The sequence below is a fragment of the Geotrypetes seraphini genome, chromosome 7 (genome assembly GCF_902459505.1).
Source record: "Geotrypetes seraphini chromosome 7, aGeoSer1.1, whole genome shotgun sequence".
In the NCBI taxonomy this organism is placed as follows: Eukaryota; Metazoa; Chordata; class Amphibia; order Gymnophiona; family Dermophiidae; genus Geotrypetes; species Geotrypetes seraphini.
In genome coordinates, this window is record NC_047090.1 from 191485893 (window position 1) to 191500767 (window position 14875).

The 14875-nt window shown below is 47.0% G+C and overlaps 1 protein-coding gene across 1 annotated transcript in view; it reads right to left on the reverse strand.

The window, feature by feature from the left end:
- ESRRB (estrogen related receptor beta) overlaps nt 1-14875 on the reverse strand; it is a 70056-nt gene that overhangs the window by 38485 nt on the left and 16696 nt on the right. Inside the window, exon 2 of the mRNA XM_033952697.1 lies at nt 3329-3726. Within this exon, the coding sequence (XP_033808588.1) occupies nt 3329-3726 (398 nt within the window). The remainder of the gene's footprint in view (nt 1-3328; nt 3727-14875) is intronic.

Below are 14875 nucleotides of genomic sequence, written 5' to 3' on the forward strand. Positions count from 1 at the left end.
TGGCCTGGGTCCTCAAACAACCCTCATTTGTTGATGAAATTGCACTTGCTTTGGTAATATGCCCAGATATGTGTGTAGTCCTCAGTAATCAGGACTGATATATTTTTTTTCAAAATGGATCAAAATAATATTCCAATATATTTTCTCAACAGAAATGAAACCTTTCACTCCATGTTGGGCACCGCTGTTGTAACCCTGGTCTTTCTGGGATCAACGTAAAGCGCTGGGTAAGCTTTTCAGGGCAAAAGCTGCCACTGGGGTTCACGAAAAAAAGGTAAATTTCATACCACACCAGGTATCAGAGAGACCCCATGCTAGAGAAATCACCACCCTGGATTTCAAAGAGCCCCACCCCAAAGAACTGGCAAGTCTTGATACTATACTAGGTATCAGGGAGGTCCCACACTGCATCAGTTATCAAATGGGGCCCCCACCCAGAGAAATAGAAGTCTTGCAGTCCATTGAAGAGCAGTGGAACAAAGAAACCTAAATGGACTATGACTTTTTTGGAAAGAAATTATAGCTGAGGTGTAACAACACTTTGAAACTGAACCGTACAAAGACAAAGGTAATTTGGTTTGGCAACTATTGGTTGTTACTGGACAAAGAGTTGAGATTATTGTCTGGCGAAGCTTTAAAGATAGAAGATAGATCGACAATTCTTGGGATTATAGTAGACGCCAAACTAACTTTTGAAAATCAGATTCAGGCTTTCTTTAGACTGAGCAGTTACATAATACATTTCAAGGTTTTTATATTTCATGTTTCAGCACAATAAGATTTGTATCTGCATAAGATTATTGTATTTCTCATCATTTTTCATAACATTGCTTTTTTCATACAAATTTAGTATGTTTTTAAACCTTTGATTTTAATCAACAAGTTCCATAATAAGGCCTAACTATGTTTGTGGAAATGTTCATAGACGGAATTTTGCTTTTTTGTTGTTTTCGGAGATTTCTAAAATTTAATTTACTGCTTAGGGCTCTGACGTTCTTCTTCTTGATATATTTATTTATTTTAAAATGGATATACCGCATAAAAACTATGCGGTTTACAAAATTACATGCATACAAATGAAAAATGCTAAACATGTTTAAACAAGACAAACACAATAAAACATTAACTGATGATATCATTATTAAAACCATCTTTTAAATTCATCCTACAAGATGGAAAGACAAAATACCATAAAAACATTTACAGGACGGGAAAGCATTAACAGCAAATAGCATTAGCACATGAAGGCGTTGACAAATAATTGCGTTTTCCCCATTTTCTTCAAATTCAGTTTCATAAGAACATAAGAATTGCCACTGCTGAGTCAGACCAGTGGTCCATCATGCCCAGCAGTCCGCTCACACGGCGGCCCTCTGGTCTAAGACCAGCACCCTAACTGAGACTAGCCCTACCAGCGCACGTCCTTGTTCAGCAGAAACTTTGTCTTGAATCCTTGGAGGGTGTTTTCCCCTATAATAGCCTCTGGAAGAGCGTTCCAGCTTTCCACCACTCTCTGGGTGAAGAAGAACTTCCTTACATTCGTACGGAATCTATCCCCTTTCAACTTCAGAGAGTGCCCTCTCGTTCTCCCTACCTTGGAGAGGGTGAACAGCCTGTCCTTAACTACTAAGTCTATTCCCTTCAGTACCTTGAATGTTTCAGTCATGTCCCCTCTCAATCTCCTCTGTTTGAGGAGAAAAGGCCCATTTTCTGGGTTGATAGATTCACAAAACCCCTTTAGTGATATAAGATTTGCTGTATAATTGAGGGAATCTTAAACTGTACTCTCTGCTGCAGTTGTTTCAACACTGGGGTTATATGAGTCATTCTTGAAACCCCAGTAATCAGTCTTGCGGCAGAGTTAATTAACATTTGCAGTGCCCTCATCTTCACTTCAGTAACTCCCAAATAAAGAGAATTGCAGTAGTCCACTCTACTTGCACCACACTACGGAAATCATATACTATTTACAATGTCACATTCCTTGTTCAGTCTCATAATGGTTCTTTTATGTTTTTAAACGTTATGTTATTTTTAGTTTTCAGATACTTTTGATTTTAATGTAATGGTTCCTGTATTGATGACATGTGTATTTACTTTTCACGTATTATTTTATATTATATATTTCTTCATTTGTTATTTTGGTTGGTTTATAGACTCCTGAGGCAGCCCTTTGGTCGAAACACATACGTGTCGAGTCTTGACTTTAATAAAAGAATTGAGTACCACCTAGTTGCCTTCTCTGTTTTTTTGGGTTTCTTTAGACTAAGACAGCTGAGATTTGTTCTCTTGGATTCAGAATTATTGCATAATCTGTTGTACTTCCTTACCTGGACAATTGTAATTCAATATATAACAGTATTGCTGAAAAATTGTTGAATAAACTACAGTTATTACAAAACACTGTAGAGAGATTAATTTTTTATTTGGGGAACTTTGAGAGAGCCTCTCCATTTATGAGATTGTATTGGTTACCAGCGAAGTCTAGGATCAAATTTAAAGTTTAATGTTTAGTATTTCAATCAATTTATGGCGTTACTTCGGAGAGGCTAGCTCATTGCTTAAGAATTCCTAAGCATTTTTTAGCTGAAAAAGATTGTCATTTACTTTTGCTTATCAGGAGTCTCAGTTTGGAATCAGCTTTCTCATAAGGCATATGGGAGACAGACTTAAAGATCTCAATCTGTAGACTTTGGAGGAAAGGCAGGAGAGGGGAGATGTGATAGAGACATTTAAATACCTACGTGATGTAAATGTGCATGAGTCGAGTCTCTTTCATATGAAAGGAAACTCTGCAATGAGAGGGCATAGGATGAAGTTAAGAGGTGATAGGCTCCGGAGTAATCTGAGGAAATACTTTTTTACAGAAAGCGTGGTAGATGCGTGGGGGGGAAACAAAGTGTGTCGGAGTTCTAGAAAGCATGGAACAGGTAGAGGGAGAGATAGTGGATGCTGCGGATGGACCATTTGGCTTTTATCTGCCATCATGTTTCTCTGTTTCTCTTCAAATTAGGCAATTTGATACCTCTTTGTGTTTTCAAAAAGTTCTTAAAACATACGTGCTTAATGTATTCTTGAATTTTATCTATTTGTAAGTTCCCTCATTTGTTGAGGTTATCTCGATTGTAATCTGCACTTAATCGAAAAGAAATTCATCCAAGTGACACACCCTATACCTTCTCTCAGTAAGGCTCCCCATTAGACAAATGGTAGGTCTCACACTATACCAGGTATCAGATGTGCCTCCCACCCCAGGAAAATGGCAATCACTAGATGTTGGAGGGTCTCCAGGAATTTGAGAAATGGTAACACTCACGCTGGACTCTACCTTGGATGGTTCTCTTGAAGAAGGCTTTGCAAGCCTCACAGGAGGCCACACCGTAGTGATATCCAGACGCAATATCTCCACATACTAAGCAGAGACGCTTAGGAATGGCATTTAACATGTATTCACACTTAGTTGGAGAATCCTCCATGACAACACTACTACAGTCCCCATAGCGTTTGTGACAGGAGCCCACACCAAGCCCCGTACTTGTGAACATGGGCGGTGAATCCAAGCCTCCTAGGGCAAGTCCGTAGCCCCCACTGGCATCGGAAGAGCCACTAGGGCTGTGGTGGCTGGCTGTATCGATAACTGACGAAGGACTCAACCGCTCTGTCTTGATGAAGGATCCACAGCGGGAGGACAGGCGCCGGTCATCTGTAGACACTCTGCTTAATAGCCTAGAGAAGAGAAGAAGAGACCAGATGAGACGTCATCACATCAGAATGATGGAGAAGGTACATAGTTTGTAAATTTCACAATTTCCTGCTTCATACCCCAAAGCATCATCACCTTCTCCCTCAGAATTCCAACCATGCCAATCCTCATGAGACTCTGGAGATTAGAGAGATCTGTATCCTGTGTATTGATACTTAGGGGGAGTAGAAAGATTTTTGTGGGAGAGTAGAGAAGTCTGTGTCATAGAAATTGAATGTTGGGGGGGAGCAGAAAGATCTGTGTCCTGGGTATTGAATTGAAGAGGTGAGGGGAGTGAGACTACAAAGATCTCTCTATTACAAAAAGGACAGGGAATGTGTCATGTTCTTGCTTCCAGTATCTATTTCCTCCCTATGTCCTTGGACAGTTCACACTAATTATCACACGCCTATTAATCTGATGCCTAAACAGCTGCTCACACAATCAAAACCTTATTCTGAATTCTATTTACTGCTCATTAATGCAAACTTCCAGCACAGAGGAGCTCTAAGTGTGGCACAGGGAAAGCGGGGACCTCAAGCAATCAGATCCCAACCTTCCCTATCCTCTGCCCTTACTTAACCTCTGCAGAGTGGCAGTCAGAATCCTAAATTTATTACTGGGCAGACTAGATGGGCCTTTTGGGTCTTTAACTGCCAATACTTATTATTCTACTGGGGGAGGGAGCATAGGGCACACACTTAGGGACAGGGGTTGAGAGAACAGCTCTGAAACACGTAAAAGAGACTAGGAGAGAGGAATCCTAGGAAACACAGCCTGGGAGTTAAATCATTCCTAATTTTAAAAGACAGAGGTGGAGAGAGGGGACACAAGAGAGAATGAAACCCTATAGCACCTGATGTTCCACCATGGCCGAGACAGAGCTCCTTATATTTCCTCCAAAATCAAGTTGCCCTCTTCCCTCTCGTTCTCTGCTCCTTCCAATTCCATAACCTCATGATCATCCTTGATGCCTGTCTCTGCTTCTCTACATACTGCTATAGTGGATCAGTTCTTCCTTTCAAAATGACTCTGTCCATCTCTGAACATGCTACCAAAATTCTCATCCACTCCTTGTCTCCCCCTTATTCTACTGCAACTCACCCCTTCAGGGTCTTGTGTAGAACCATCTATTCAAGCTTCGTATCACAACCACTGAATCCCTCTTCTGCTTCTGCCTTCTTTACCAGTCAGTCCCAACCACTTCTGAATACAGTTCAGGCTTTATTGCTCACATCCAAAAGTAATCATATTGGCACATCACTCCCATTTATTCTTATTTCTCCACTGCTAATTCCTGCTTCAAGTCTTGCAACCAGAGCTTACTACCCAATATCCCACAGATGATCAACCTTCAACAACTATTAACGAGGTATGTTTGAATGTAACGTAGGCTTTAATCACTGCACACTTCAAACCGTGGCCATTGGTCAGAACAGACATCCTAAGTCAGTGCATTATCCTCCCTCTCTGGTTGTAAAACCTCACCTGTTGGAGTTTGCTTTCACATCTTTGCTATAATAAGAAAATTCTTCTAAAATCTCTTGTCATGTATGCTTGCATTGACTATAAGGCAAGCTCACTGGAGAAGAGACTGCTTCTCCTATAGATGTCAATACAGTGCTGCATGGGTCTGCTAGTCTGTTAGAAATGATAAGAAGGAGAAGCAAGAGGGAGCGTAGAGAAAGTCCCATGAGAGGGATTGGGAGAACCAACATATCTTGGCTTAGGAGTGAGGTTTGTTCATGTCATGAAATAATCAAACAAACCCATTTGGAGTCTTTGTCCTGCAGGGGAATTGAGAATGGATCTGCAGGCTACAAACAAGAACGGAAGAAAACTTCTGCTGAATTAAGAGGATGAGAAGGGAGAATCGTAGACCTGGTCCCTAGGCCACACTCATAGGTAAGGGGAAAGAAACGGAAGCTGATGCTGAAGAACGGGGGATAGTCAAGAGAGACAATCTAAGGCACAAACACAGAGCTAGGAGGAGCGAGAGGGACAGTCTAGAGGAGAAGCTCAGAGACAGCAGAAGAGAGAGACAGTCTAGGGGAGAACCACAGGGACAGCAGAAGAGAGAGAGACAGACTAGGGGAGAAGCACAGAGACAGCAGAAGAGAGAGAGAGAGAGTCTAGGGGAGAAACACAGGGACAGCAGAAGAGAGAGAGACAGTCTAGAGGAGAAACACAGGGACAGCAGAAGAGAGAGGAACAGTCTAGGGGAGAAACACGGAGACAGCAGAAGAGAGAGAGACAGTCTAGGGGAGAAACATAGAGACAGCAGACGAGAGAGAGACAGTCTAGGGGAGAAACACAGGGACAGCAGACGAGAGAGAGACAGTCTAGGGAAGAAACACAGGGACAGCAGAAGAGAGAGGGACAGTCTAGGGGAGAAGCACAGGGACAGCAGAAGAGAGAGGGACAGTCTAGGGGAGAAACACAGGGACAGCAGAAGAGAGAGGGACAGTCTAGGGAAGAAGCATGGAGACAGCAGAAGAGAAAGGGACAGTCTAGGGGAGAAACACAGAGACAGCAGAAGAGAGAGAGATAGACTAGGGGAGAAGCTCAGAGACAGCAGAAGAGAGAGACAGTCTAGGGGAGAACCACAGGGACAGCAGAAGAGAGAGAGACAGACTAGGGGAGAAGCACAGAGACAGCAGAAGAGAGAGAGAGACAGTCTAGGGGAGAAACACAGGGACAGCAGAAGAGAGAGAGACAGTCTAGAGGAGAAACACAGGGACAGCAGAAGAGAGAGAGACAGACTAGGGGAGAAGCACAGAGACAGCAGAAGAGAGAGAGAGACAGTCTAGGGGAGAAACACAGGGACAGCAGAAGAGAGAGAGACAGTCTAGAGGAGAAACACAGGGACAGCAGAAGAGAGAGGGACAGTCTAGGGGAGAAACACAGGGACAGCAGAAGAGAGAGGGACAGTCTAGAGGAGAAACACAGAGACAGCAGAAGAGAGAGAGAGACAGTCTAGGCCTAGGGGATAAACACAGGGACACAAGAAGAGAGAGGGACAGTCTAGGGGAGAAACACAGGGACAGCAGAAGAGAAAGGGACAGTCTAGAGGAGAAACACAGGGACAGCAGAAGAGAGAGAGAGACAGTCTAGGGGATAAACACAGGGACAGCAGAAGAGAGAGAGACAGTCTAGGGGAGAAGCATGGAGACAGCAGAAGAGAAAGGGACAGTCTAGGGGAGAAACACAGAGACAGCAGAAGAGAGATAGATAGACTAGGGGAGAAGCACAGAGATAGCAGAAGAGAGAGGGACAGTATAGGGGAGAGAAACACAGGGACAGCAGGAGAGAGAGAGACAATTTAGGGGAGAACCACAGGGACAGCAGAAGAGAGAGAGACAGTCTAGGGGAGAAGCATGGAGACAGTTGAAGAAAGAGAGGGACAGTCTAGGGGAGAAACACAGAGACAGCAGAAGAGAGAGAGACAGTCTAGGGGAGAAACACAGAGACAGCAGAAGAGAGAGAGATAGACTAGGGGAGAAGCACAGAGACAGCAGAAGAGAGAGAGAGACAGTCTAGGGGAGAAACACAGGGACAGCAGAAGAGAGAGAGACAGTCTAGAGGAGAAACACAGGGACAGCAGAAGAGAGAGGGACAGTCTAGGGGAGAAACACAGGGACAGCAGAAGAGAGAGGGACAGTCTAGAGGAGAAACACAGAGACAGCAGAAGAGAGAGAGAGACAGTCTAGGCCTAGGGGATAAACACAGGGACAGCAGAAGAGAGAGGGACAGTCTAGGGGAGAAACACAGGGACAGCAGAAGAGAAAGGGACAGTCTAGAGGAGAAACACAGGGACAGCAGAAGAGAGAGAGAGACAGTCTAGGGGATAAACACAGGGACAGCAGAAGAGAGAGAGACAGTCTAGGGGAGAAGCATGGAGACAGCAGAAGAGAAAGGGACAGTCTAGGGAAGAAACACAGAGACAGCAGAAGAGAGATAGATAGACTAGGGGAGAAGCACAGAGATAGCAGAAGAGAGAGGGACAGTATAGGGGAGAGAAACACAGGGACAGCAGGAGAGAGAGAGACAATTTAGGGGAGAACCACAGGGACAGCAGAAGAGAGAGAGACAGTCTAGGGGAGAAGCATGGAGACAGTTGAAGAAAGAGAGGGACAGTCTAGGGGAGAAACACAGAGACAGCAGAAGAGAGAGAGACAGTCTAGGGGAGAAACACAGAGACAGCAGAAGAGAGAGAGATAGACTAGGGGAGAAGCACAGAGATAGCAGAAGAGAGAGGGACAGTCTAGGGGAGAAACACAGGGACAGCAGAAGAGAGAGAGACAGTCTAGGGGAGAACCACAGGGACAGCAGAAGAGAAAGGGACAGTCTAGGGGAGAAACACAGAGACAGCAGAAGAGAGATAGATAGACTAGGGGAGAAGCACAGAGATAGCAGAAGAGAGAGGGACAGTATAGGGGAGAGAAACACAGGGACAGCAGGAGAGAGAGAGACAATTTAGGGGAGAACCACAGGGACAGCAGAAGAGAGAGAGACAGTCTAGGGGAGAAGCATGGAGACAGTTGAAGAAAGAGAGGGACAGTCTAGGGGAGAAACACAGAGACAGCAGAAGAGAGAGAGACAGTCTAGGGGAGAAACACAGAGACAGCAGAAGAGAGAGAGATAGACTAGGGGAGAAGCACAGAGATAGCAGAAGAGAGAGGGACAGTCTAGGGGAGAAACACAGGGACAGCAGAAGAGAGAGAGACAGTCTAGGGGAGAACCACAGGGACAGCAGAAGAGAGAGAGACAGTCTAGGGGAGAAGCATGGAGACAGTTGAAGAAAGAGAGGGACAGTCTAGGGGAGAAACACAGAGACAGCAGAAGAGAGAGAGACAGTCTAGGGGAGAACCACAGGGACAGCAGAAGAGAGAGAGACAGACTAGGGGAGAAGCACAGAGACAGCAGAAGAGAGAGAGAGACAGTCTAGGGGAGAAACACAGGGACAGCAGAAGAGAGAGAGACAGTCTAGAGGAGAAACACAGGGACAGCAGAAGAGAGAGAGACAGACTAGGGGAGAAGCACAGAGACAGCAGAAGAGAGAGAGAGACAGTCTAGGGGAGAAACACAGGGACAGCAGAAGAGAGAGAGACAGTCTAGAGGAGAAACACAGGGACAGCAGAAGAGAGAGGGACAGTCTAGGGGAGAAACACAGGGACAGCAGAAGAGAGAGGGACAGTCTAGAGGAGAAACACAGAGACAGCAGAAGAGAGAGAGAGACAGTCTAGGCCTAGGGGATAAACACAGGGACACAAGAAGAGAGAGGGACAGTCTAGGGGAGAAACACAGGGACAGCAGAAGAGAAAGGGACAGTCTAGAGGAGAAACACAGGGACAGCAGAAGAGAGAGAGAGACAGTCTAGGGGATAAACACAGGGACAGCAGAAGAGAGAGAGACAGTCTAGGGGAGAAGCATGGAGACAGCAGAAGAGAAAGGGACAGTCTAGGGGAGAAACACAGAGACAGCAGAAGAGAGATAGATAGACTAGGGGAGAAGCACAGAGATAGCAGAAGAGAGAGGGACAGTATAGGGGAGAGAAACACAGGGACAGCAGGAGAGAGAGAGACAATTTAGGGGAGAACCACAGGGACAGCAGAAGAGAGAGAGACAGTCTAGGGGAGAAGCATGGAGACAGTTGAAGAAAGAGAGGGACAGTCTAGGGGAGAAACACAGAGACAGCAGAAGAGAGAGAGACAGTCTAGGGGAGAAACACAGAGACAGCAGAAGAGAGAGAGATAGACTAGGGGAGAAGCACAGAGACAGCAGAAGAGAGAGAGAGACAGTCTAGGGGAGAAACACAGGGACAGCAGAAGAGAGAGAGACAGTCTAGGGGAGAAACACAGGGACAGCAGAAGAGAGAGGGACAGTCTAGGGGAGAAACACAGGGACAGCAGAAGAGAGAGGGACAGTCTAGAGGAGAAACACAGAGACAGCAGAAGAGAGAGAGAGACAGTCTAGGCCTAGGGGATAAACACAGGGACAGCAGAAGAGAGAGGGACAGTCTAGGGGAGAAACACAGGGACAGCAGAAGAGAAAGGGACAGTCTAGAGGAGAAACACAGGGACAGCAGAAGAGAGAGAGAGACAGTCTAGGGGATAAACACAGGGACAGCAGAAGAGAGAGAGACAGTCTAGGGGAGAAGCATGGAGACAGCAGAAGAGAAAGGGACAGTCTAGGGAAGAAACACAGAGACAGCAGAAGAGAGATAGATAGACTAGGGGAGAAGCACAGAGATAGCAGAAGAGAGAGGGACAGTATAGGGGAGAGAAACACAGGGACAGCAGGAGAGAGAGAGACAATTTAGGGGAGAACCACAGGGACAGCAGAAGAGAGAGAGACAGTCTAGGGGAGAAGCATGGAGACAGTTGAAGAAAGAGAGGGACAGTCTAGGGGAGAAACACAGAGACAGCAGAAGAGAGAGAGACAGTCTAGGGGAGAAACACAGAGACAGCAGAAGAGAGAGAGATAGACTAGGGGAGAAGCACAGAGATAGCAGAAGAGAGAGGGACAGTCTAGGGGAGAAACACAGGGACAGCAGAAGAGAGAGAGACAGTCTAGGGGAGAAACACAGGGACAGCAGAAGAGAGAGGGACAGTCTAGGGGAGAAACACAGAGACAGCAGAAGAGAGATAGATAGACTAGGGGAGAAGCACAGAGATAGCAGAAGAGAGAGGGACAGTATAGGGGAGAGAAACACAGGGACAGCAGGAGAGAGAGAGACAATTTAGGGGAGAACCACAGGGACAGCAGAAGAGAGAGAGACAGTCTAGGGGAGAAGCATGGAGACAGTTGAAGAAAGAGAGGGACAGTCTAGGGGAGAAACACAGAGACAGCAGAAGAGAGAGAGACAGTCTAGGGGAGAAACACAGAGACAGCAGAAGAGAGAGAGATAGACTAGGGGAGAAGCACAGAGATAGCAGAAGAGAGAGGGACAGTCTAGGGGAGAAACACAGGGACAGCAGAAGAGAGAGAGACAGTCTAGGGGAGAACCACAGGGACAGCAGAAGAGAGAGAGACAGTCTAGGGGAGAAGCATGGAGACAGTTGAAGAAAGAGAGGGACAGTCTAGGGGAGAAACACAGAGACAGCAGAAGAGAGAGAGACAGTCTAGGGGAGAAACACAGAGACAGCAGAAGAGAGAGAGATAGACTAGGGGAGAAGCACAGAGACAGCAGAAGAGAGAGAGAGACAGTCTAGGGGAGAAACACAGGGACAGCAGAAGAGAGAGAGACAGTCTAGAGGAGAAACACAGGGACAGCAGAAGAGAGAGGGACAGTCTAGGGGAGAAACACAGGGACAGCAGAAGAGAGAGGGACAGTCTAGAGGAGAAACACAGAGACAGCAGAAGAGAGAGAGAGACAGTCTAGGCCTAGGGGATAAACACAGGGACAGCAGAAGAGAGAGGGACAGTCTAGGGGAGAAACACAGGGACAGCAGAAGAGAAAGGGACAGTCTAGAGGAGAAACACAGGGACAGCAGAAGAGAGAGAGAGACAGTCTAGGGGAGAAACACAGGGACAGCAGAAGAGAGAGAGACAGTCTAGGGGAGAAGCATGGAGACAGCAGAAGAGAAAGGGACAGTCTAGGGAAGAAACACAGAGACAGCAGAAGAGAGATAGATAGACTAGGGGAGAAGCACAGAGATAGCAGAAGAGAGAGGGACAGTATAGGGGAGAGAAACACAGGGACAGCAGGAGAGAGAGAGACAATTTAGGGGAGAACCACAGGGACAGCAGAAGAGAGAGAGACAGTCTAGGGGAGAAGCATGGAGACAGTTGAAGAAAGAGAGGGACAGTCTAGGGGAGAAACACAGAGACAGCAGAAGAGAGAGAGACAGTCTAGGGGAGAAACACAGAGACAGCAGAAGAGAGAGAGATAGACTAGGGGAGAAGCACAGAGATAGCAGAAGAGAGAGGGACAGTCTAGGGGAGAAACACAGGGACAGCAGAAGAGAGAGAGACAGTCTAGGGGAGAACCACAGGGACAGCAGAAGAGAGAGGGACAGTCTAGGGGAGAAACACAGAGACAGCAGAAGAGAGATAGATAGACTAGGGGAGAAGCACAGAGATAGCAGAAGAGAGAGGGACAGTATAGGGGAGAGAAACACAGGGACAGCAGGAGAGAGAGAGACAATTTAGGGGAGAACCACAGGGACAGCAGAAGAGAGAGAGACAGTCTAGGGGAGAAGCATGGAGACAGTTGAAGAAAGAGAGGGACAGTCTAGGGGAGAAACACAGAGACAGCAGAAGAGAGAGAGACAGTCTAGGGGAGAAACACAGAGACAGCAGAAGAGAGAGAGATAGACTAGGGGAGAAGCACAGAGACAGCAGAAGAGAGAGAGAGACAGTCTAGGGGAGAAACACAGGGACAGCAGAAGAGAGAGAGACAGTCTAGAGGAGAAACACAGGGACAGCAGAAGAGAGAGGGACAGTCTAGGGGAGAAACACAGGGACAGCAGAAGAGAGAGGGACAGTCTAGAGGAGAAACACAGAGACAGCAGAAGAGAGAGAGAGACAGTCTAGGCCTAGGGGATAAACACAGGGACAGCAGAAGAGAGAGGGACAGTCTAGGGGAGAAACACAGGGACAGCAGAAGAGAAAGGGACAGTCTAGAGGAGAAACACAGGGACAGCAGAAGAGAGAGAGAGACAGTCTAGGGGATAAACACAGGGACAGCAGAAGAGAGAGAGACAGTCTAGGGGAGAAGCATGGAGACAGCAGAAGAGAAAGGGACAGTATAGGGGAGAGAAACACAGGGACAGCAGGAGAGAGAGAGACAATTTAGGGGAGAACCACAGGGACAGCAGAAGAGAGAGAGACAGTCTAGGGGAGAAGCACAGAGATAGCAGAAGAGAGAGGGACAGTCTAGGGGAGAAACACAGGGACAGCAGAAGAGAGAGAGACAGTCTAGGGGAGAACCACAGGGACAGCAGAAGAGAAAGGGACAGTCTAGGGGAGAAACACAGAGACAGCAGAAGAGAGATAGATAGACTAGGGGAGAAGCACAGAGATAGCAGAAGAGAGAGGGACAGTATAGGGGAGAGAAACACAGGGACAGCAGGAGAGAGAGAGACAATTTAGGGGAGAACCACAGGGACAGCAGAAGAGAGAGAGACAGTCTAGGGGAGAAGCATGGAGACAGTTGAAGAAAGAGAGGGACAGTCTAGGGGAGAAACACAGAGACAGCAGAAGAGAGAGAGACAGTCTAGGGGAGAACCACAGGGACAGCAGAAGAGAGAGAGACAGTCTAGGGGAGAAGCATGGAGACAGTTGAAGAAAGAGAGGGACAGTCTAGGGGAGAAACACAGAGACAGCAGAAGAGAGAGAGACAGTCTAGTGGAGAAACACAGGGACAGCAGAAGAGAGAGTGTTAGAGAGTCTAGGGGTAAAGCACAGAGCTGAAGAGAAAGGGATAGTCTAAGGCAGAAGCACAGGGATAGTGGAAGAGAGAGAGACAGTCTAGGGGAGAAGCATGGAGACAGCAGAAGAGAAAGGGACAGTCTAGAGGAGAAACACAGGGACAGCAGAAGAGAGAGGGACAGTCTAGGGGAGAAACACAGGGACAGCAGAAGAGAAAGGGACAGTCTAGAGGAGAAACACAGGGACAGCAGAAGAGAGAGAGAGACAGTCTAGGGGATAAACACAGGGACAGCAGAAGAGAGAGAGACAGTCTAGGGGAGAAGCATGGAGACAGCAGAAGAGAAAGGGACAGTATAGGGGAGAGAAACACAGGGACAGCAGGAGAGAGAGAGACAATTTAGGGGAGAACCACAGGGACAGCAGAAGAGAGAGAGACAGTCTAGGGGAGAAGCACAGAGACAGCAGAAGAGAGAGGGACAGTCTAGGGGAGAAACACAGGGACAGCAGAAGAGAGAGAGACAGTCTAGGGGAGAACCACAGGGACAGCAGAAGAGAAAGGGACAGTCTAGGGGAGAAACACAGAGACAGCAGAAGAGAGATAGATAGACTAGGGGAGAAGCACAGAGATAGCAGAAGAGAGAGGGACAGTATAGGGGAGAGAAACACAGGGACAGCAGGAGAGAGAGAGACAATTTAGGGGAGAACCACAGGGACAGCAGAAGAGAGAGAGACAGTCTAGGGGAGAAGCATGGAGACAGTTGAAGAAAGAGAGGGACAGTCTAGGGGAGAAACACAGAGACAGCAGAAGAGAGAGAGACAGTCTAGGGGAGAACCACAGGGACAGCAGAAGAGAGAGAGACAGTCTAGGGGAGAAGCATGGAGACAGTTGAAGAAAGAGAGGGACAGTCTAGGGGAGAAACACAGAGACAGCAGAAGAGAGAGAGACAGTCTAGTGGAGAAACACAGGGACAGCAGAAGAGAGAGTGTTAGAGAGTCTAGGGGTAAAGCACAGAGCTGAAGAGAAAGGGATAGTCTAAGGCAGAAGCACAGGGATAGTGGAAGAGAGAGAGCACACTCACTGAACAGTGGAATTGCTTTTTTGACTTTAAAACACAGTGAAGCCAGATTACCGATGTGACATTTCTCCTTTAATATTGCACAGACAGATCAGTCATAAGAATAAATCTGTTTTATTCCCAAAAGAGCTGTTGTAGGTCTAAAGCTAAACCCTTTCAGTCTGGATCAGCCCTTCAGGAATCCCAGAAATCCAATTTGCCAATTATGTGATAAATGATTCCTGAGAGGACACACACCAGAAAGCGAGCTACAAACTGCGGCCTTACCAGGCGTGAGACGTGGATTCTGCCTTTCAGCTGGAAGTGGGAGAGGAGGGGACCCCAGTTCCGTCGGAGAGGAGAATTCAGGAGTGTGGGGAGAGGGGACAGCATGGCTATAATATGGGACTTGATGCCATCTAGTGAATGGTGAGCTGCCAAACAGTCATTTTGATCTTTCCCCTTTGCACTGGATAGATTCTGAATGCGATTAGGGGTTCTTAGGGTCGTAACAAGAGGGATCTTCAAGGCTTTCAGGTGAAAGGTCCCAAGGAATCCACAGGAATGTGAATAAAGAGATCCCCAGAGCTAGGGGATGGAATATGAGGGACCCTCAAGGCTAGGATTTGAAAGGTCTCCAGGACTGGAAAGTGGGAGGGACCCCAGAGCTATGAAGGGAAGGTACCGAGGCTGTTCTAAGTCC